The 20,566-nt window shown below is 51.7% G+C and overlaps 1 protein-coding gene across 1 annotated transcript in view; it reads right to left on the reverse strand.

Moving 5' to 3' along the window:
- Positions 1-2,502: 2,502 nt before the first annotated feature.
- LOC122544383 (transcription initiation factor TFIID subunit 6-like) overlaps positions 2,503-20,566 on the reverse strand; it is a gene marked incomplete at its 5' end in the record, with an annotated part of 29,519 nt that continues 11,455 nt past the window's right edge. The window contains 7 exons of the mRNA XM_043683628.1: positions 2,503-3,080; positions 4,026-4,226; positions 5,445-5,639; positions 7,982-8,155; positions 12,206-12,331; positions 14,519-14,593; positions 15,056-15,224. Of these exons, the coding sequence (XP_043539563.1) occupies positions 2,853-3,080; positions 4,026-4,226; positions 5,445-5,639; positions 7,982-8,155; positions 12,206-12,331; positions 14,519-14,593; positions 15,056-15,224 (1,168 nt within the window). The remainder of the gene's footprint in view (positions 3,081-4,025; positions 4,227-5,444; positions 5,640-7,981; positions 8,156-12,205; positions 12,332-14,518; positions 14,594-15,055; positions 15,225-20,566) is intronic.

Consider the following 20,566-nt stretch of genomic DNA (forward strand, 5'->3'; position numbering starts at 1 on the left):
GAGATGTAGAGAGAGAGAGAAAGGGAAGTAGAGAGAGAGAGAGAAGGAGAGAGAGAGAGAAGGGGGGAGAGAGAGAGAAGGGGGGAGAGAGAGAGAAGGGGGGAGAGAGAGGAAGAAAGGGGGAGAGAGAAAGGGGACAGAGAGAGAGAGAGAGGGAGAGAGAGATTGCAGAACTCTATTGTACAGGATGGTCTGCTGTGTGAGGCAGTAACAGCGGGTGATTAGGGAGACAACTGAAAGGGTGCCACTTGGTGGAGTTGAATATAAAAGTATGGAGGGTTTGCCAAGAGGTGAAACCACACCAGGAGGTTTGGACGCCTTCTCTCGAGAAGACATTTTCAATGCACCGAGGGAGTCAAGGAGCACGATGTGCACCGACAGTAAAGTCAGGGTTAAAACTGTAACCACATCTCCATGAACACAGTCATTCAAACCTCCCACATCCTAAAGCTCCTCTATGACCTTCCTCGTTCCTTCATTTGTCCCAAAACCTCTCCCACGGGTCTCGGAGCAACTATCCAAAACTTGCCTGTCATTCCTTCCAGCCATGGATTTGGACCGAAGAGAGAATTGAGATGGCTGGGCGAGGAGACAGGACAGTACAGTCATACAGCAGGGAAACAGTCTGTGCCGACTCAGTGCTCCTGGCACGTATCCCTCCAACCCTATCCTGTTCATGAACTTAGATGGAAATGTGTTCCTGAAGAAGGGCTAATGCCCGAAACGTCGATTCTCCTGTTCCCTAGATGCTGCCTGACCTGCTGCGCTTCTCCAGCAACACATTTCCATCTCTGATCTCCAGACCTCATTTTCTGTTCATGAACTTACCCAAATGTCTTTTAAACGGTGTATAATTGTACCCACATCCAACACTTCCTCAGGAAGTTCATTCCACACCCTCTGAGTAAAAAAAAAAATTGCCCCTCCGTCTTTAAATCTTTCATCTTGAAATCCCCCCCCTATCTGAGGAAAAAGACCCCCGCTATTCACCTTATCCATGCCCCTCATGATTTTGTAAACCTCCATGAGGTCACCTCTCCTATGCTCCAGTGAAACAAATCCCAGCCTCTCCTAATAACCCAAACCTGGCTCTGCCCTGGTAACTCTCTTCTGAACCCTCTCTCAACTCCAGCTCAACCAGATATCTGGCACCACATGAATTCAGGGCTTTTGCAACCCCTCCCTATTTTCCAGGTCTCTGAAATCTATCTTCAATAAGTTCTGACAAGCCCATCCCTTTGACTAGAGGATTGGGTGCGTGTTGCAGTTCTGCACGAGGTAGCCGCTGTCAGATTCTCAGGTCAGCATCCCCACACACCACCAGGTGTCCAGCAAACCCTGAGTGGTTTATATAGGTCTCGCCCTGGCATTTCCCCCCGATGCTCTCCTCAGTTAGAATGGCACCGAGACAGTAGCCAATCTCAGAGTGGTGGCGGGCAACAGTCACACATCACTACAGCAGCTGCAAATGCCAAGGGGCACATTAACACTCCAGTGAAGACGGATTTGATGCAGAGTCATTTATTCTTACAAATTAAAACATAAACCAGGAGTAAGGTTTGTGTGATTCGAGCGATCGGAGAGTATCTAGCCAGAGGCCACGGTCACTCTGCCAGTATGTACACAGGTAACACTGCCCCCAAACCCACCCACCCCTCCCCTGCCCAGCCTGTACACAGCACAGTGGGGGCAGTGTCACCAACTGTTCAGTCATTGCCAATCCGGGATGAGGGAAATAATCTACCGGACGCCATTCATCACCGGCCACCAACCTCCCAATCTATACCTCCTGCCCCTCTCTCACACACAGGCAGGCAGGTGGACAGACATACACAGGTGCACACACACGCACCTGCACACAAGCAGACAGACAGGCGCGCGCACACAGACAGACATCCAGGTATATGGACAGGCACACGCACACAGGCAGGCAGGCAGACACACACACACAGAGGCAGGCAGACAGACAAGCACACGCACTGGCAGAGGCAGACAGACAGGAGCGCGCGCACACAGGCACACACACACACAGGTGCGCACATACATACACAGGCAGACAGGGGCGCACATATATACACACAGGCGCACACGCACACACAGGCAGACAGGCGCGCACATACATACACACAGGCGCACGCACACAGGCAGACAGGCGTGCACATACATACACACAGGCGCACGCACACAGGCAGACAGGCGCGCACATACATACACACAGACGCATGCGCACAGACAGGCAGACAGGCGCGCACATACATACACAGACAGGCAGACAGGCGCGCACATACATACACAGACAGGCAGACAGGCGCGCATATACACACAGACGCATGCGCACACACAGGCAGACAGACGCGCACATACATACACAGACAGGCGCGTATATACATACACACAGGCAGACAGACGCGCACATACATACACAGACAGGCGCGTATATACATACACACACAGGCAGACAGGCGCGCACATACATACACACAGGCGCACACACAGGCAGACAGGCGCGCACATACATACGCACAGGCAGACAGGCGCACGCACACACAGGCAGACAGGCACACACACAGGCAGGCAGAGTGGGTAACTGGGATTGGCAGCTTCATTTTCCTCCCAATGTGGACCCGCTCCCCTCAGACCCACGTGCAGCTTGGAGATTCCCTCACTGCTCCCATCGGCATTGCCGCCCACTCCTCCTCAGTCAGCGCTGAGGGAGGGGCAAGAGAGAGAGAGAGAAGCTGCCGGGGGGAGCAGACAGAGGCGAGTCTGTCACGTCAGTGGGGAGACAGGCAAACCATTGCTTTGTTGCCTTCTTCCCCCGTCTCCCCCACAATGCTCCCTCCCTCCCTCCCTCACTTGGGCGAGTGCTGTTGTAAGGAGTTGTTACTGGACTGGCTCTTGCTTTCTGACGTGGAGGGCAGCGACACCACTATGTATTTCTGGGTGCTGCCAGTCACTGTGCTGCTGGGCGCAGTCTGAGAGGTAGACACCAGCTTGACGATCGGCTGAATGCTGGCCACCGTGGTGGTGACCGGTGACGTACTGCCTGTCCCACATGGAGTTGTCCTCAGTGTGATCACCTGAGGGGGGGGAAAGCAAGGAGACAGAAAGGTAAACCCTCTTGTTGCTCCTGTATTAGGCTGCAACGATCAGGTAGCATCGGTGGAGACAGAAACACTTTCAAGGCTGCTTTGACATCTTCAACGGGCCGACTCTAGGACTCCACGTTAAGCAAGCGAAACTCCGCCACCTCCAACACCCACTGCTGTGACTCACCGAGACTCTTCCTACACACCTTCTAAATCAAAGAAAGTGTCACCCCAAAGGACAAGGGCAGCAGGCACCTGGGAACACCGCTCCCCAGCTCCCCCCCTCCCCACGTTCCCCTCACCATTCCGACTCGGAAAGGTACCTTCAATACCGCTGGGACAGAATCCTGCGACTCACTGGTGGCCTCCCGATTTTGAAGTCCATCGTAAATATGATCATTTGACAGAATTTGATCCTTTTCTCTTCCCCCTGGGGAAGTTTCCGGGGAAGTGGGTGGATATTTCCCAGCCTGAACTACCCCTCTCGAGGAGGTGGGGAGCTGGCTTCCTGAGTACGGTCGGTTCTGATAATAACGCCATGGTTCTGTTCTCGCGCGATCCCGAAAATCGCGGGATAGCCGCACCGTTTAAACTAACGGGGGGGGGGGGGGGGAAATCGCGTCAGACTCAACACAAGGTAGGGAAACCTCGCACTTGGCAAAGAACACTTTAACCTCTTCAGTCGCGTTAAAGCCAACGCGCGCTGAAGAAACGCGGGTTACAGCAGAACCGACTGCAGCACCTGAGTGGCTTGTTTGGCCTTTCTGAGGGCAGTTAAGAGTCGACCCCGTCCTCCCCCCAGTGGGTCTGGATCACGCGTAGGTCAGACCTGGTAAGGACGGCAGATTTCCTGCCCCTGAGGAACACCAGGATGGGGATTTACGCCAAGTGCTAACGGCCGTTCCCAGGGTCGCCGCTCCCCCACGGTCGGCTCACCTGCTGAGTGCTGGGGGAGGTAGAGCTGGAGGACATCACAATGTAGTTGGTCGGAGATGGGGACGACTGGGTCGGGGTGGATGGCCGGGTGAGCAGGGTCTGCATTGGCAGCGTGATGGAGCTCGGGACCTTGAAGATGCTGGGACTGGTGGAGGGCTGCGACGACTGTGGGCTCTGGGAGATCGTCAGCGTGGGTCTTGGCTGTAACAATACACACACAGGAAACATCAAAAACACCGCTGCGTAGGGAACACTGAGTGGACCGTAAATGCCGCACAACAGGAATCTGACAACAGTCCTTGCTGGGTCAGGGGAGAGTTTTTGATCGATCAGCTGCACCTCCCCAGATCACTCACTTCCCCAAAGTACAGGCTGCTGCAACACAAACGGACGAGAGCGGTTTCCAAAGCGCAAACTTCTAAAACATGCATTGGCCCGTAGCACCATCGCATCGTCAAAATCATGTCCACTGAGCAATTTTTATACAGAGACATAGAAATGTACGCATGGAAACAGACCCTTCGGTCCAACCTGTCCATGCTGACCAGATATCCCAACCCAATCTAGTCCCACCTGCCAGCACCCGGCCCATATCCCTCCAAACCCTTCCTATTCATATACCCATCCAAATGCCTCTTAAATGTTGTAATTGTACCAGCCTCCACCACTTCCTCTGGCAGCTCGTTCCATACACGTACCACCCTGAGGGACATGGATAAGATAATTAGACAAAGTCTTTTCCCTGGGGCATAGGTTTAGGGTGAGAGGGGCAAGATATAAAAGAGACCAAAAGGGCAACTTTTCTCGCAGTGTGAGTTCCGCACAGGAACGCAGCTATCGCGTTCTGGCAGAGCTGCCTGTACAGAGGGAGTGTCCTCTACTTGTGCACCACTTGTGGTAGGGGCACCCCCCCACTCCACTCCGGACACAGGGATATTCCACACAGATCCACCCCTATACTATCCCTGTAATATCAGCATTTCCCATGGTTAACCCACCTGGGCACTATGGGACAATTTAGCACGGCCAATCCACCCTAACCTGCACATCCCTGGGCACTATGGGACAATTTAGTACGGCCAATCCACCTTTGGACCGTGGGAGGAAACCCACACAGACACGGGGAGAATGTGCAAACTCCACACAGACAGTCACCCGAGGGTGGGCTTGAACCCGGGTCCCTGGCGCCGTGAGGCAGCAGCACCAACCACTGACACACCGCGCTGCCCCAACCCGACGCAATCTTGATTCTCGTCCCTGTCGGAAACCATGTTGCGGTCAGCGCTTTGCAATCTGGAAGGAAGCTTCGCAACGTTTCAGCGAAGGTTATCCCGCGCCCCCCCCACCCCATCCCCCACCAACCTTCCCGGACGGAGAGGGGGAGGGTGACGGGGGGGAAGACGGGATCAGAGCCCCTACCTGCTGCGTGCTGGACGAGCCGGACGCCGAAGACATCATGATGAACTTGGTGGCCGGGGGCGATGCCTGAGTCGGGGTGGACGGCCGGGCAGAGACCAGAGTCTGCATGGGCAGCGTGATGGAGCTGGGCACCTTGATGATGCTGGGAGCCCGCGACGTCTGTGGGGACTGCGATATGGTCAGCGTGGACCGAGGCTGCAACAACATCATACGCCCGAGTCAACAAAAAACAAATCAAAAACAGCACCGCCCTCTATCGCAGGCCGCGAGAACGCCTGGCCCTTGGGAGGCCCTTTGGTTTTTATAAACCACCCCCCCTCCCTGCTTTTCCCAACCACTTGGTGAGATAAAGCGTGATTAAACCATTACGACAGAGAGACAATGCGATTGCAAAACTCCCCCACAAGCAAAGCGCACCCAATCAAAATCTTGCAATAAGGACGAGATAATTTTATAGCTAACAGCTCAAATCTTCTCTGGAAGAAGAAACGCAGATAAATCCCCTCTGGCTGTGCAGATTCGTTTCCCACGTACACCAAAGCAGTTTAAAACAAAAAGATAAACCCACAGCAATCAATGGAATAAAGTGCACTCTGCTGTTCACCTCAACACTCCTCCATGACAACATAAAAATGACTTGCATTGAGATAGCGCCTCCAAATATGGCATCTCCACTAATATATTGTTTCCACCAATCAATGGGCTGAAGGGTGGCAGATGGAGCTCAATCTGCATAAGTGTGAGGTCCTGCATTTTGGTAAAACACATAAGGGCAGGACGGATACAGTTAATGGGTAGCGTTGGAGAACACAGACACCTAGGGGTTCAGGTACATCATCCTTTCAGGTTTGCATCACATATAGACAGGGTGGTACAGAAGGCGTTATATCTTACCTTCACGGCTCAGACCTTTTGAGTGTAGGACACAGTGAGGGCTGCAGATGCTGGAGATCAGAGTAGAGTGTGGTGCTGGAAAAGCACAGCAGGTCACGCAGCATCCGAGGAGCAGGAGGATCGACGTTTCAGGCAAGAGCCCTTCATCCTAGTGAAAAGCTTAGGCCTGAAACGTCAATTCTCCTGCTCCTTGGACGCTGCCTGACCTGCTGTGCTTTTCCGGCACCACGCTCTCGACTTTGAGTACAAGAGTCGGGGGCGTCATGTTGAGGTTGTACAGGACATTGGTGAGGCCTCGTCTGGAGAACTGTCTCCAGTTCTGGTCCCCCAGTTATAGGGAGGTGATTATTAAACTGGAGAGGGTTCAGACGAGATTTACCAGGATGTTGCCGGGCCTGGAAGGTTTGAATTATTAGAGAGGCTGGATAGGCCAGGGCTGTTTTCCCTGGAGTGTAGGAGGCTGAGGGGTGACCTTATAGAGGTTTATAAAATCATGAGGGGCATGGATTAGGTGAATGGCAGGTGTCTTTTCCCAGGGGTGGGGGGATTTCAAGACACAGAGGGCATACTTTTAAAGGTGAGGGGAGAGAGATTTAAAAAAAGACATGAGGGCCTGTTGTTACACAGAGGGTGGTCTGTTGTGTGGAATGAAGGAAGAGGTGGATGTAGGGGCAGTTACAACCTTTAAAGACATTTGGATAAGTTCATGAACAGGAAAGGTTTGGAGGGATATGGGCCAGGAGCAGGCAGCTGGGATTAGTTAGGTTTGGGATTATGGTCGGCACGGACTGGACGGACCGAAAGGTCAGTTGGATGACACTCAGTCGTGTAGTCACTGAAAGGGGATTGGTGCGCAGCAAGATTCACCCGAAAACAGCAACGTGGCAATGATGAGGTGGCTCTTGGATGATGCCCACTGGATTGAAACTGGCCAGGGATCCTTTACTAAAGGACTGAACACTCTGGAGGTAGGGAGCATGTTTCTGCTGATGGGTGAGTTTAAAAATAAGGGGGAGGCCATTTAGAACAGAGTTGAGGAGGAACGTCGTCACCCAGAGAGTGGTGGGTGTGTGGAATGCTCTGCCCCAGAGGGCAGTGGAGACCCAGTCTCTGGATACTTTCAAGAAAGAGATGGATAGAGCTCTTAAAGATAGTGGAATCAAAGGTTATGGGGACAAGGCAGGAACAGGATACGGATTGTGGATGATCAGCCATGATCATAATGAATGGTGGTGCAGGCTCGAAGGGCCGAATGGCCAACTCCTGCACCTATTGTCTATTGAAATGGTGGGGGGGGAACTGCTTAACCATGTCATAGGGCTGCTCACTGTCCAGCTCAACTGGCATGGCCTCGGTTTAATCTCTCAGGGGGAAGGGGGTGTTTACACGTCAGAGCAGTGCAGCAACACCAGGAGTGTCAGCTTCGCCTGTTGCAAAGCCTCTGGAATGCAGCCTGCTCCTGGACTCAAACGAGGGGGTACCCCGCTTGAGCTCGCTTGCGCGAGGCAGGGTCTGCACTGATTAAGCAGCCGCCCGCTGGCCGGAGAGAACCAGGAGCTGGGAAAGGAGATAGAAACAAAAGCCGACTGAGTAACCCCTCCCTACCAAGCGGCGCCAGACCAACGCGGGCCGCGCTCTCTCACCTGGGTGATGGTCAGGGTGGTCCGGTTCACTTGCTGGGCCTGCATCGCTGCCTGGGCACGGGCCTTCACCACGTGGGTACATAGCATGGGGCCCAGGTACCCGTAGTCCACCTTGTAGGACTCCTGGTTGTCCGGAGGAGACCGGATCTTCGCCACGACCGGCGCGCAATGTTTCTGGAAGAGGAAATCGTCGCAACTTTACAAAAGGGGAACGCGGGCCAGAAGCTCAAAAACTGACCAAAGCGGTTTCAACAGCGAGTGGAAACGGGGGAGGAGGTGGGAGGGGGATTGTTAGCAGGAGGTCGACACAGGGGACACAGTGTCCAACTGCAACTGCTCATGTGCAGATCCAGCCCAGGCTGTGGGATTGCACCTTCTGAATTATCAGCGCATATTGGTTCCCGCTTCAGAGATCTGGCACTCTTGCGGAAACCGTCCTGACGAGCGCAAGACAAAATACCGCTGATAGCATTTTGCTTTCGAAAAACAGAGATGGCCTTAAACTCTTTGCAAAATCAAGGGTGGCAGGCTTTAGGACTCATTGCTTGGGCCTCAGAGGCAGCGCGGGGCTCAGTTCCAGACACTGTGACAACGCTGCGACAGTAAGAGGTGTACGTTTTTTCCTGGTTGTTTTGGAGAAGGTTTGAGACCGATTCACGGAGTTCTCGACTTGGAGAGCTAGTAAACAGCCTGAGGGACCTTGTGGCTTTTTTTTTTAGAAAAAGGTTGGACCAACAGAAGCAGCCTGGTTAGACTATAAGACATAATAACAGAAATTGGGCTATTCAGCCCACCAAATCTGCTCCGCCATTCAATCACGGCTGGTAAGTTACCCAACCCCATTCTCCCACTTTCTCCCTGTAACCCTTGATACTCAAGAACCTACCTATCTCAGTCTTAAGTTAAAAGTCACACAACACCAGGTTATAGTCCAACAGGTTTAATTGGAAGCACACTAGCTTTTGGAGCGACGCTCCTTCATCAGGTGATCAGGTTGTCAATCACCTGATCAAGGAGCGTCGCTCCGAAAGCTGGTGCTTCCAATTAAACCTGTTGGACTATAACCTGGTGTTGTGTGATTTTTAAACTTTTAAACCGCCAGAGATTCCCCGCTCTCTGGCTGAACACGTTTCTCCTTCTCTCCGTTCTAAAAGGTCTCCCCTTTACTCGAAGACTATGCCCTCAGGTCCTAGTCTCCCCGACCAATGGAAACATCTTCCCAACGGTCACTCTGTCCAGGTCATTCAGTATTCTGTAGGTTTCAACTAGATTCCCCTCCCCCCCCGCCACCATCCTTCTAAACTTCATCGAGTCCAGAGTCCTCAAACGTTCCTCTTACATTAAGCTTTTCATTGCTGGGACCATTCTCTTGAACCTCCTTCAAACCCGCTCCTGGGCCAGTACATTCTTCCTGAGATATGGGGCCCAAAACTGCGCACAATACTCACTGACCAGAGCCTTATAGAGCCTCAGAAATATATGCCTGCTTTTATATTCAAGTCCTCTCAATATAAATGCCATCATTGCATTTGCATTCCTAACTACTGACTCAACCTGCAAGTTCACCTCGAGAGAATCCAGGGCTGGAACTCCCCGAGTCTCGTTGCACTTCTGAATTTTCTCCCCATTGAGAAACAGTCCATGCCTCTGTTCTTCTTAGAGAAGTGCATGAGCTCACACTTCCCCACATTGTAATCCATCTATCATTTCTGTGCCCTCTCTCCCAACCTGTCCACATCCTCCTGCAGCCTCCCTGCCTCCTCAATGCTACCTGTCCCTTTTCATAGCTTTGTATCATCTGCAAACGGAGCCAGAATGCCCTCAATTCCTTCATCCAGATTGTTATAATGAATACAGTGAGCTTTGTGGCACACACCACTGGTCACCGGCTGCCATCCTGAATAGGACCCTTTTATCCCCACTCTCTGTCAGACAGCCAGGCTTCTCTCCATGCTAGCACCTTGCCTCTAACACCATGGGGCCCTTATCTTACTCAGCAGCCTCCTGGGCAGCACCTTATCAAAGGCCTTCTGGAAGTCCAAGTAGATAACATCCATTGGCTCTCCTTGGTCTAACCTGATCATTACCACCTCAAAGATTTGTCAGGCATGACCTCCCCTTGCTGACTTTGCCCTATTTTACCAAACACTTCCAAGTATTCAGAAATCTCATCCTTCACAATGGGCTCCAGGATCTTACCGAGGTTAGGCTAATCGGTCTGTAACTTCCCATCTTTTGTCTAACTCCCTTTTTAAACAGGGGTGTCACTTTAGCGATTTTCCAGTCCTCTGGGACCCTCCCTGATTCTAGCAATTCCTAAAAGATCACCACTAAGACCTCCACCATCTCTTCAGCTATCTCTCTTCAAACTCTGGAGTGTAGTCCATCTGGTCCAGGTGATTTACCCACCTTCAGGCCATTCCGTTTTTCTAGCATCTTCTCCTTGGTGATAGCCACCATATTCAGCTCTAGCCCCTCACTCTCCTGAATCTTTGGGATATTACTCGAATCCTCCACTGTGAAGGCTGACACAGAGTAATTATTGAGTTCCTCAGCCATTTCCTTGTTCCCCACTAATACCTCTCCAGGTATTAGTCCACTTTTGCCCTGTATATATCAAAAGAAGCTCTTACAATCTTCTTGTATATTACTGGCTAGCTGACCCTCATATTTAATCTTCTCCCTCCTTATTTCTTTTCTTGTTGCCCTCTGTTGTTCTGTGTAAGCTTCCCAACCCTCTGTGTTTCCCACTGCTCTTCGCCACATTACATGCTCTCTCTTTTCTTGTTATGCTGTCCCTGACTCCCCTGGTCAGCCTTGGCTGCCTCATCCTCCCTGTACCATGCTTCTTTTTCCTCTGCTGTGTCTCCAGAATTCCTCCTCGAATCTGCTGCCATTGTTGTCCCACTGCCTTTCCTGCTGGGCTCCTCCCCCAGTCAGTTCTACCCAGCTCCTCCCTCATGCCTCTGTAGCTGCCCTCACTCTGCTGTAATCCTGTTACCTCTGATTCTAGCTGCTCCCTCTCAAACTGCAGAGTAAATTCGATCATATTATGGTCACTGCCTCCTAAGTAGTTCCTTCACTTTCAGCTCCCTTATCACGCTTGCTTCATTGCTACAACACTAAATCCAGTATTGCCTGCTCCCCAGTGGGCTCCACCACAAGCTGCTCCAAAAAAGCCATCTCATAGATATTCCACAAATTCCTTTTCTTGTGAACCACCACCAGCCAGATTTTCCCAGCCCACCTGCATACAGGAATTCCCCGTGATCACTGTCACTTTGTCTTCCCTAGACATCTCGTCTACCTCCTGGCATATCTTGCGCCCCAGCTCCTGACTAGTCCATAACTCCAGCTGGGGCTCTTTCTAACCACTGCGGTTCCTCAATTCTACCCTCACAGATTCTACACCAGCTGACCCTACTTCGTTCCTTACTATTGATTTCATTTCATTTCTTACCGGTTGTATCAGTTATTCTGTTAAGTTTTCCAATAGAGTTAGGTTATTCCAAACTCTTTTTACAGAATCCCTAGAGTGTGGAAACAGGCCCTTTGGCCCAACAAGTCCACACCGACCCTCTGAAGAGTAACCCACTCAGACCCATTCACTTACCACTATATTTTACCTGGGACCAAGGCAATTAACCTACCCATCCCCGAACACTATGGGGCAATTTAGCACGGCTAATCCATCCTAAACTGTGCCTCTTTGGACTATGGGAGGAAATCCATGCAGACACGGGGAGAATGTGCAAACTCCACACAGACAGTTGCCAGAGGTGGGAATCGAACCCGGGTCCCTGGCTCTGTGAGCCATTGTGCCACCCCTCATTCTGTTATAATGCCCGTTTTGTCAATGCAAACGCGCTGTTATCCGAATGATGGACTGGGGACACAGTTTCTACAGCGTGAACCTTTAGAACGGGTGTTGGCTGTTACACTTTCAGCACCATTTGTAAAGTGCAATGTTTCTATAATGTGAGGTCGCATAAAAACACAACCATGGTGTTACAGAAGACCTGACTGCAACTTAAAGAGAAGTAAATTCAGGGGGAAACGGGACTGCCCTGCACTGGCGCGATGGGTCAAATGGCCACCGGCAGTAAAACACAGTGCATTTGAAGTTTGGCAGACAATCCTGCAGTGCCCCAGAGACACAAAGCTCACCTTTCACTCCCTGAGTCAAAGGCAGCTGCTGAAGGAAGTCTTCCCTGGGCCACCTACCAGTAAGAGGTTCTGGACGTGATCCGCTCCAATCTTGTCGATATTACTGACGACAGGTCCCTCGAGTACAGCTCGGATTCGCTCCCCTTCAATCTGCAGCCTCTGGATGATCAGGGTCTTTATCACCTGTTAGCGTTTTGCCAATGGCGTTTGGTTAATGGGAATGCTTGAGTTTAGACAGAGGTTTTACACAATGTGCAACATGATTAGAATCCCCTACAGTGTGGAAACAGGCCCTTCAGCCCAACAAGTCCACACTGACCCTCCGAAGAGTAACCCACCCAGACCCATTTCCCTCTGACTAATGCACCCAAAACTATGGGACAATCCAGCACGGCCAATCCACCCTAACCTGCACATCTTTGGATTGTGGGAGGAAACTGGAGCACCCGGAGGAAACCCACGTAGACACTGGGAGAACGTGCAAACTCCACACAGACAGTCACCCCGAGGGTGGGATCGAACCCGGGCCCCTGGCGCTGAGAGGCAACCACTAAGCCACCTGCCACCCCCTACAAACCTGCATCTCAGCAAGGCTCCTCTACTTTACAAACATGTGGCCTCTATCCCCTACACCCCCCAAAGTACAAAGGCAGCAGGTACATCGCAAGCTGCACCTGAGTCGCTCAGCACCCTGCCCCTGCTCGAAACCACGTCACTGCCCCCTTTGCTGGGTTGGCACGGTGGCCGAGTGGTTACCACCTGCTGCCTCTCAGTGCTGGGGACCCAGTTCGATTCCAGCTTAGCAGTGGCGGAGCACTGCAATGCCACGTCTGTCTGCACACGCGCGCTTACTGCTCCCAGCGGGCGACGACAGTAAGGTCAAGCGCAGGCCCTGAAACAAACCAGCAGTTTGTCACCACCTTCTCGAGAGTAATCAGCCACGGGGAACAACCGCGGGGCCCACACTCCCACCCCCGGAGCAAACCTTCAAGAACTTGAAATGAAAACCAGAAGTGCTGGAGAAACCCAGCAGGTCTGGTAACATCAGTGGGAAGAAAGCAGTTACCATTCCGAGACTTATCGGGAGGAGGAAACTGACATTTGAGAGCATTCAGACTGTCAGATAAGACAGAAGGGAGATTAAAAAGCAAGGCTGCGTTTTTAAATTGAAGGTTTGTACCATAAATTTAAGATAGAGTGAATGCTGTTCGAAACTGAAGCCTTTGTGTATGCGACTAGATGGCAGTCCCAGAGTGGACTGGAAAATTGAAAATACCTAACATTCGGCTACAAAACGGATACTTCGAGTTTTGGTTGCTGATTTGACAGCAATTCGAATTTAAGCAGTTTAAATTATACCCCAGGATACTAAAACCCAATCGAGTTTGAATTGATTAGTTTGTCATCATTGAACAATGAGACGATCTGATGTCGGGGATATAAAAATGCAGGCATTTCGAAAATCAGACAGAGCAACTGCCATCAACACAGACCCAAGACGTTAAGAAACACTCTCTACCAAAGGTATCTCTTCATACTCGCAGTAAAAAGATAGATGATGACCCAGGGATGATTTGGAGGTGCCGGTGTTGGACTGTGGTGGACAAAGTTAAAAATCGCATAAGACCAGGTTACAGTCCAACCAGTTTATCTGGAAGCACTAGCTTTCGGAGCGCTGCTCCTTCATCAGGTGGTTGTGAGAACTCCACAACCACCTGATGAAGGAGCGTCGCTCCGAAAGCTAGTGCTTCCAGATAAACTGGTTGGACTGTAACCTGGTGGTGTGTGATTTTTAACTTTGTATGACCCAGGGAGATCCTCAGCAGGAAGACGACAGATACTGAAGACATCCGGCTTTAAAACGAATTTAATTAAGTAATTTAATAAGTGTTTTATAGGAACAGCATGTTGTTATAGAGTTGGAGGCAGGTAACAAACTGTTAAGAAGTTGGGGGAGGAGCTTAGAGTTGTTATTTCATGTTCACTTTTAGAGTTAAAGAATAAATTGAAGTTTTTTTTAAAGAGTGGAATTTGGGACTTCTCTGTCACTCACATTCTACCAGATTATGAGGCGGGGGGAGCTGGGTTTTTCTGAGTGTTTGGTTTAATTAACAGAGGGGTTGACCGCCCTGCTGTAACAGTAGCTTCCAGCTTAAAAACGGGCTACAACGACCATTTAACATTTTGAGCTTTAGCTAACCCAGCCTCGTTGAAGTGACTCGCACAGCCTGCAGCTTTCAAAGCAACACCCTTTCCAGAGCACCGACTGGAAGAGACTGACGTGGGGAAGTGCGGAGTGCCAGGGTTTCACTGGCCAGATATATCAGGGGCTCGGGGGGGTGGGAGGGGGAGCGGCGTTCAAATACTCACATCGTGGCCGAGCTCAGCCAATCCTGCGATGCAGCCGTACCTGGTCGTCCAGGGGGTCTTGTCATCCAGCCAACTCTGAAACAGTAACCAAGAGAGAGACTGCGTCACACGGGCAGCTCCCAGTGACAACTCTCTGGCCCTGGCTCGGTGCACACCAGCTTCCGTTTAACTTCTCGAGCTGCGCCCTGACCCAGGGCAATTTCTCCATTCCCATCTTGCTTTAGAGATCACTACCTCGTGAACCCTTTCCAGATGCTACAAACTCTCAGCTCCCCCCCCCCACCAGGCTCCTGCAACCCTGCCCACTTTCTTTGCATTCTTATACCTGCCAGACACATTCCCCCGTTCCATCACTGGTAGCCAGCTCCCTTCAAGTTGTCTGAACCCTCACCTCCAACCCCCCCCCCTCCAAGACACCCGCAGACTCCTCTGTCTGTCCCCGACCCATAGTAACGGCATGTCTGTTTGAGAACCCGCTCCATGGGGGGAGGGGTGTAGAGGGAACCCTCTCACTGATGGCCACGGGGCCGGCCTTACCTTGGTGAAGGTTTTGGTGATACGCGACTGGATGTTATTGGTGGTGGTGCTGAAGTTCTTGCAGATCTGTGCCATGAGGCGGGCGGCAAAGTCCCGGAGTGCCCAGTGGTTGTCCACATCCGGGCGGAGGCAGAGTTGGCGGCTGACGATGCAGGTCACCACCGCGGGGCCCCTCCCGCCCCGACGTGCCCAGCGCCTCCTTTACCCCGGTGACACATCCAGCTCTCTCCCATGGAACACCTCCCTGTCACTCCCACCCCATCTCTGCAGCTTCCTACCACCCTCCGGTCTTTTCCTTCTTTTCAAAGTTCAGTAACAGGACGTGGGCATTTATTGCTGGCTTCAGGCTGGAGTCACGTGTAGGTCAGACTGGGTAAGGACGGCGGTTTCCTTCTCGGAAGGATGTTAGTGACCCAGAGGGTTATTTCCAGGGACTGATGATGGTCATTGCTGTTCTCTTTATTTCAGATTGTGGGGCAGGAATTCCAAGGGGTCCCCACGACATGGCCTGGGCCTAACTGGGCTGTGGCAATGACACTGAGCCATCATCTCCCTCCCTCTCCCCATCTCTGATCCCAGTCTCCTGCACCATTCCCCACCTGGTCCCAGCTTCCCCCACACATCTCCCACCCCCAGTTTTAACTCCCGCACCGGTGACTGGCTGCACTGGCAGCTAACCGGGGGCCCAGATCTTTCTCCTCAAACCCTCTCCGCCCTCCCTCACGACGCTCTGTTAAAAACCCCACCCTGGGTGAGCCACCATCCTGCTGCCGCCTCCTAGTGGCCCCCTCCTCACTCTGCGGGGTGTTACATGCTGACAAAACATCGCTGGAGCACCCTGCGACGACTTGCCCATGCCAAAGGGCGCTACAGAAATGTAGCGGCTGATGAGAGCCACACCACTGGGCGCTGTGTAGTTATGTTTCCCCATGTTGCCAGTGGGACCCTCTTCAAGAGCTGAAGCGCTTCACTGGCGACAAGGGACTTGGCTGGCGATGGTGAAAGGCGCTACAGAAATGCCGGCCCCCTCTCGGGAGCGGGAAAAACTCAACACCACTCACGTATTTCTCCAGGTACAGGGTAGGATTGTCCATCAGTGCCTTCACCATCCGCATCAGGTAGATCAGCAAGGCCAGGTTGTTCTGTACCACGTTCACACGCACCTGAGCAGCAGGAACACACACAGACTGAGAGTGACCCAGTTTATACGCGTCTGCGTCAGGAAAGCTCCAAACAGGCTGGGGAAAGACATTGCTACTGAATTCCCATGGAATTCCTTCACGACTGCGTTATATTGACGACTCCTAGTTCTGGTCTCACTCTTAGGCAGAAATACCTTTACCCGAGATAAACTGCTTTCTTGTGATATAGATACACATTTAGATGGACTCTGCTCCATCGTTCAGAACAGGACAGTAGGAGGTTGGGGGGGTGGAAAAGAGAACAGAACAGTCGGGGGGGGGTCTTGGTGACAGTACAAGAGGAAATGGTTTCTCCTCTACCTCAGCGTCATTTTCCTGCACTGTTCCTCATATCACTCCATACCTTTCAAACTGTGACACGGCGGCTCAGTGGTTAGCACGGCTGCCTCACAGCGCCAGGGACCCAGGTTCGATTCCCACACTCGGGCGACAGTCTGTGTGCAGTTTGCACATTCTCCCCGTGTCTGCGTGGGATTCCTCCGGGTGCTCCGGTTTCCTCCCACAGTCCAAAAGGTGTGCAGGTTAGGGTGGATGGGCCGTGCTAAATTGTCCCATAGTGCCCAGGGATGTGCAGGTTAGGGTGGATTGGCCGTGCTAAATTGCCCCATAGTCCCCAGGGAGGTGCAGGTTAGGGTGGATTGACCGCGGTACGTTGTCCCATAGTCCCCAGGGATGTGCAGGTTAGGGTGGATTGGCCGTGCTAAATTGTCCCATAGTGTCCAGGGATGTGCAGGTTAGGGTGGATTAGTCAGTAGTAAATGTATAATGTTAGGGTAGGGAACGGGTCTGGGTGGGTTACTATTTGGAGGGTCGGTGTGATCTTGTTGGGCGAATTGGCCTGTTTCCACACTGCAGAGATTTTATTTTTTAAAATCTCAATGACCCACCCCTCATCTCGAGACTGCCCCTCCCACTCCCTCCGTGCTCGGCCACATACCAAACAGAGAGAAATGTCCTTTCTACATGTACGCTGCTGAGCCCTGGGTTACAATATGTACGAGGTCACTCAGATAACTGGAGTTAGGGGACAGACAGAGAGAGAGAGACATGTAGAGCGAGAGAGAGAGACATGTAGAGCGAGAGAGAGAGACATGTAGAGCGAGAGAGAGAGACATGTAGAGCGAGAGAGAGAGACATGTAGAGCGAGAGAGAGAGACATGTAGAGCGAGAGAGAGAGACATGTAGAGCGAGAGAGAGAGACATGTAGAGCGAGAGAGAGAGACATGTAGAGCGAGAGAGAGAGACATGTAGAGCGAGAGAGAGAGACATGTAGAGCGAGAGAGAGAGACATGTAGAGCGAGAGAGAGAGACATGTAGAGCGAGAGAGAGAGACATGTAGAGCGAGAGAGACATGTAGAGCGAGAGAGAGAGACATGTAGAGCGAGAGAGAGAGACATGTAGAGCGAGAGAGAGAGACATGTAGAGCGAGAGAGAGAGACATGTAGAGCGAGAGAGAGAGACATGTAGAGCGAGAGAGAGAGACATGTAGAGCGAGAGAGAGAGACATGTAGAGCGAGAGAGAGAGACATGTAGAGCGAGAGAGAGAGACATGTAGAGCGAGAGAGAGAGACATGTAGAGCGAGAGAGAGAGACATGTAGAGCGAGAGAGACATGTAGAGCGAGAGAGAGAGACATGTAGAGCGAGAGAGAGAGACATGTAGAGCGAGAGAGAGAGACATGTAGAGCGAGAGAGAGAGACATGTAGAGCGAGAGAGAGAGACATGTAGAGCGAGAGAGAGAGACATGTAGAGCGAGAGAGAGAGACATGTAGAGCGAGAGAGAGAGACATGTAGAGCGAGAGAGAGAGACATGTAGAGCGAGAGAGAGAGACATGTAGAGCGAGAGAGAGAGACATGTAGAGCGAGAGAGACATGTAGAGCGAGAGAGAGAGACATGTAGAGCGAGAGAGAGAGACATGTAGAGCGAGAGAGAGAGACATGTAGAGCGAGAGAGAGAGACATGTAGAGCGAGAGAGAGAGACATGTAGAGCGAGAGAGAGAGACATGTAGAGCGAGAGAGAGAGACATGTAGAGCGAGAGAGAGAGACATGTAGAGCGAGAGAGAGAGACATGTAGAGCGAGAGAGAGAGACATGTAGAGCGAGAGAGAGAGACATGTAGAGCGAGAGAGACATGTAGAGCGAGAGAGAGAGACATGTAGAGCGAGAGAGAGAGACATGTAGAGCGAGAGAGAGAGACATGTAGAGCGAGAGAGAGAGACATGTAGAGCGAGAGAGAGAGACATGTAGAGCGAGAGAGAGAGACATGTAGAGCGAGAGAGAGAGACATGTAGAGCGAGAGAGAGAGACATGTAGAGCGAGAGAGAGAGACATGTAGAGCGAGAGAGAGAGACATGTAGAGCGAGAGAGAGAGACATGTAGAGCGAGAGAGACATGTAGAGCGAGAGAGAGAGACATGTAGAGCGAGAGAGAGAGACATGTAGAGCGAGAGAGAGAGACATGTAGAGCGAGAGAGAGAGACATGTAGAGCGAGAGAGAGAGACATGTAGAGCGAGAGAGAGAGACATGTAGAGCGAGAGAGAGAGACATGTAGAGCGAGAGAGAGAGACATGTAGAGCGAGAGAGAGAGACATGTAGAGCGAGAGAGAGAGACATGTAGAGCGAGAGAGAGAGACATGTAGAGCGAGAGAGACATGTAGAGCGAGAGAGAGAGACATGTAGAGCGAGAGAGAGAGACATGTAGAGCGAGAGAGAGAGACATGTAGAGCGAGAGAGAGAGACATGTAGAGCGAGAGAGAGAGACATGTAGAGCGAGAGAGAGAGACATGTAGAGCGAGAGAGAGAGACATGTAGAGCGAGAGAGAGAGACATGTAGAGCGAGAGAGAGAGACATGTAGAGCGAGAGAGAGAGACATGTAGAGCGAGAGAGAGAGACATGTAGAGCGAGAGAGACATGTAGAGCGAGAGAGAGAGACATGTAGAGCGAGAGAGAGAGACATGTAGAGCGAGAGAGAGAGACATGTAGAGCGAGAGAGAGAGACATGTAGAGCGAGAGAGAGAGACATGTAGAGCGAGAGAGAGAGACATGTAGAGCGAGAGAGAGAGACATGTAGAGCGAGAGAGAGAGACATGTAGAGCGAGAGAGAGAGACATGTAGAGCGAGAGAGAGAGACATGTAGAGCGAGAGAGAGAGACATGTAGAGCGAGAGAGACATGTAGAGCGAGAGAGAGAGACATGTAGAGCGAGAGAGAGAGACATGTAGAGCGAGAGAGAGAGACATGTAGAGCGAGAGAGAGAGACATGTAGAGCGAGAGAGAGAGACATGTAGAGCGAGAGAGAGAGACATGTAGAGCGAGAGAGAGAGACATGTAGAGCGAGAGAGAGAGACATGTAGAGCGAGAGAGAGAGACATGTAGAGCGAGAGAGAGAGACATGTAGAGCGAGAGAGAGAGACATGTAGAGCGAGAGAGACATGTAGAGCGAGAGAGAGAGACATGTAGAGCGAGAGAGAGAGACATGTAGAGCGAGAGAGAGAGACATGTAGAGCGAGAGAGAGAGACATGTAGAGCGAGAGAGAGAGACATGTAGAGCGAGAGAGAGAGACATGTAGAGCGAGAGAGAGAGACATGTAGAGCGAGAGAGAGAGACATGTAGAGCGAGAGAGAGAGACATGTAGAGCGAGAGAGAGAGACATGTAGAGCGAGAGAGAGAGACATGTAGAGCGAGAGAGACATGTAGAGCGAGAGAGAGAGACATGTAGAGCGAGAGAGAGAGACATGTAGAGCGAGAGAGAGAGACATGTAGAGCGAGAGAGAGAGACATGTAGAGCGAGAGAGAGAGACATGTAGAGCGAGAGAGAGAGACATGTAGAGCGAGAGAGAGAGACATGTAGAGCGAGAGAGAGAGACATGTAGAGCGAGAGAGAGAGACATGTAGAGCGAGAGAGAGAGACATGTAGAGCGAGAGAGAGAGACATGTAGAGCGAGAGAGACATGTAGAGCGAGAGAGAGAGACATGTAGAGCGAGAGAGAGAGACATGTAGAGCGAGAGAGAGAGACATGTAGAGCGAGAGAGAGAGACATGTAGAGCGAGAGAGAGAGACATGTAGAGCGAGAGAGAGAGACATGTAGAGCGAGAGAGAGAGACATGTAGAGCGAGAGAGAGAGACATGTAGAGCGAGAGAGAGAGACATGTAGAGCGAGAGAGAGAGACATGTAGAGCGAGAGAGAGAGACATGTAGAGCGAGGAGAGGGAGACAGACACAGAGAGAGGGAGACAGACACAGAGAGAGGGAGACAGACACAGAGAGAGGGAGACAGACACACAGAGAGCATATAGAGAACAATGTTA

Source organism: Chiloscyllium plagiosum, chromosome 48, assembly GCF_004010195.1.
Source record: "Chiloscyllium plagiosum isolate BGI_BamShark_2017 chromosome 48, ASM401019v2, whole genome shotgun sequence".
In the NCBI taxonomy this organism is placed as follows: domain Eukaryota; kingdom Metazoa; phylum Chordata; class Chondrichthyes; order Orectolobiformes; family Hemiscylliidae; genus Chiloscyllium; species Chiloscyllium plagiosum.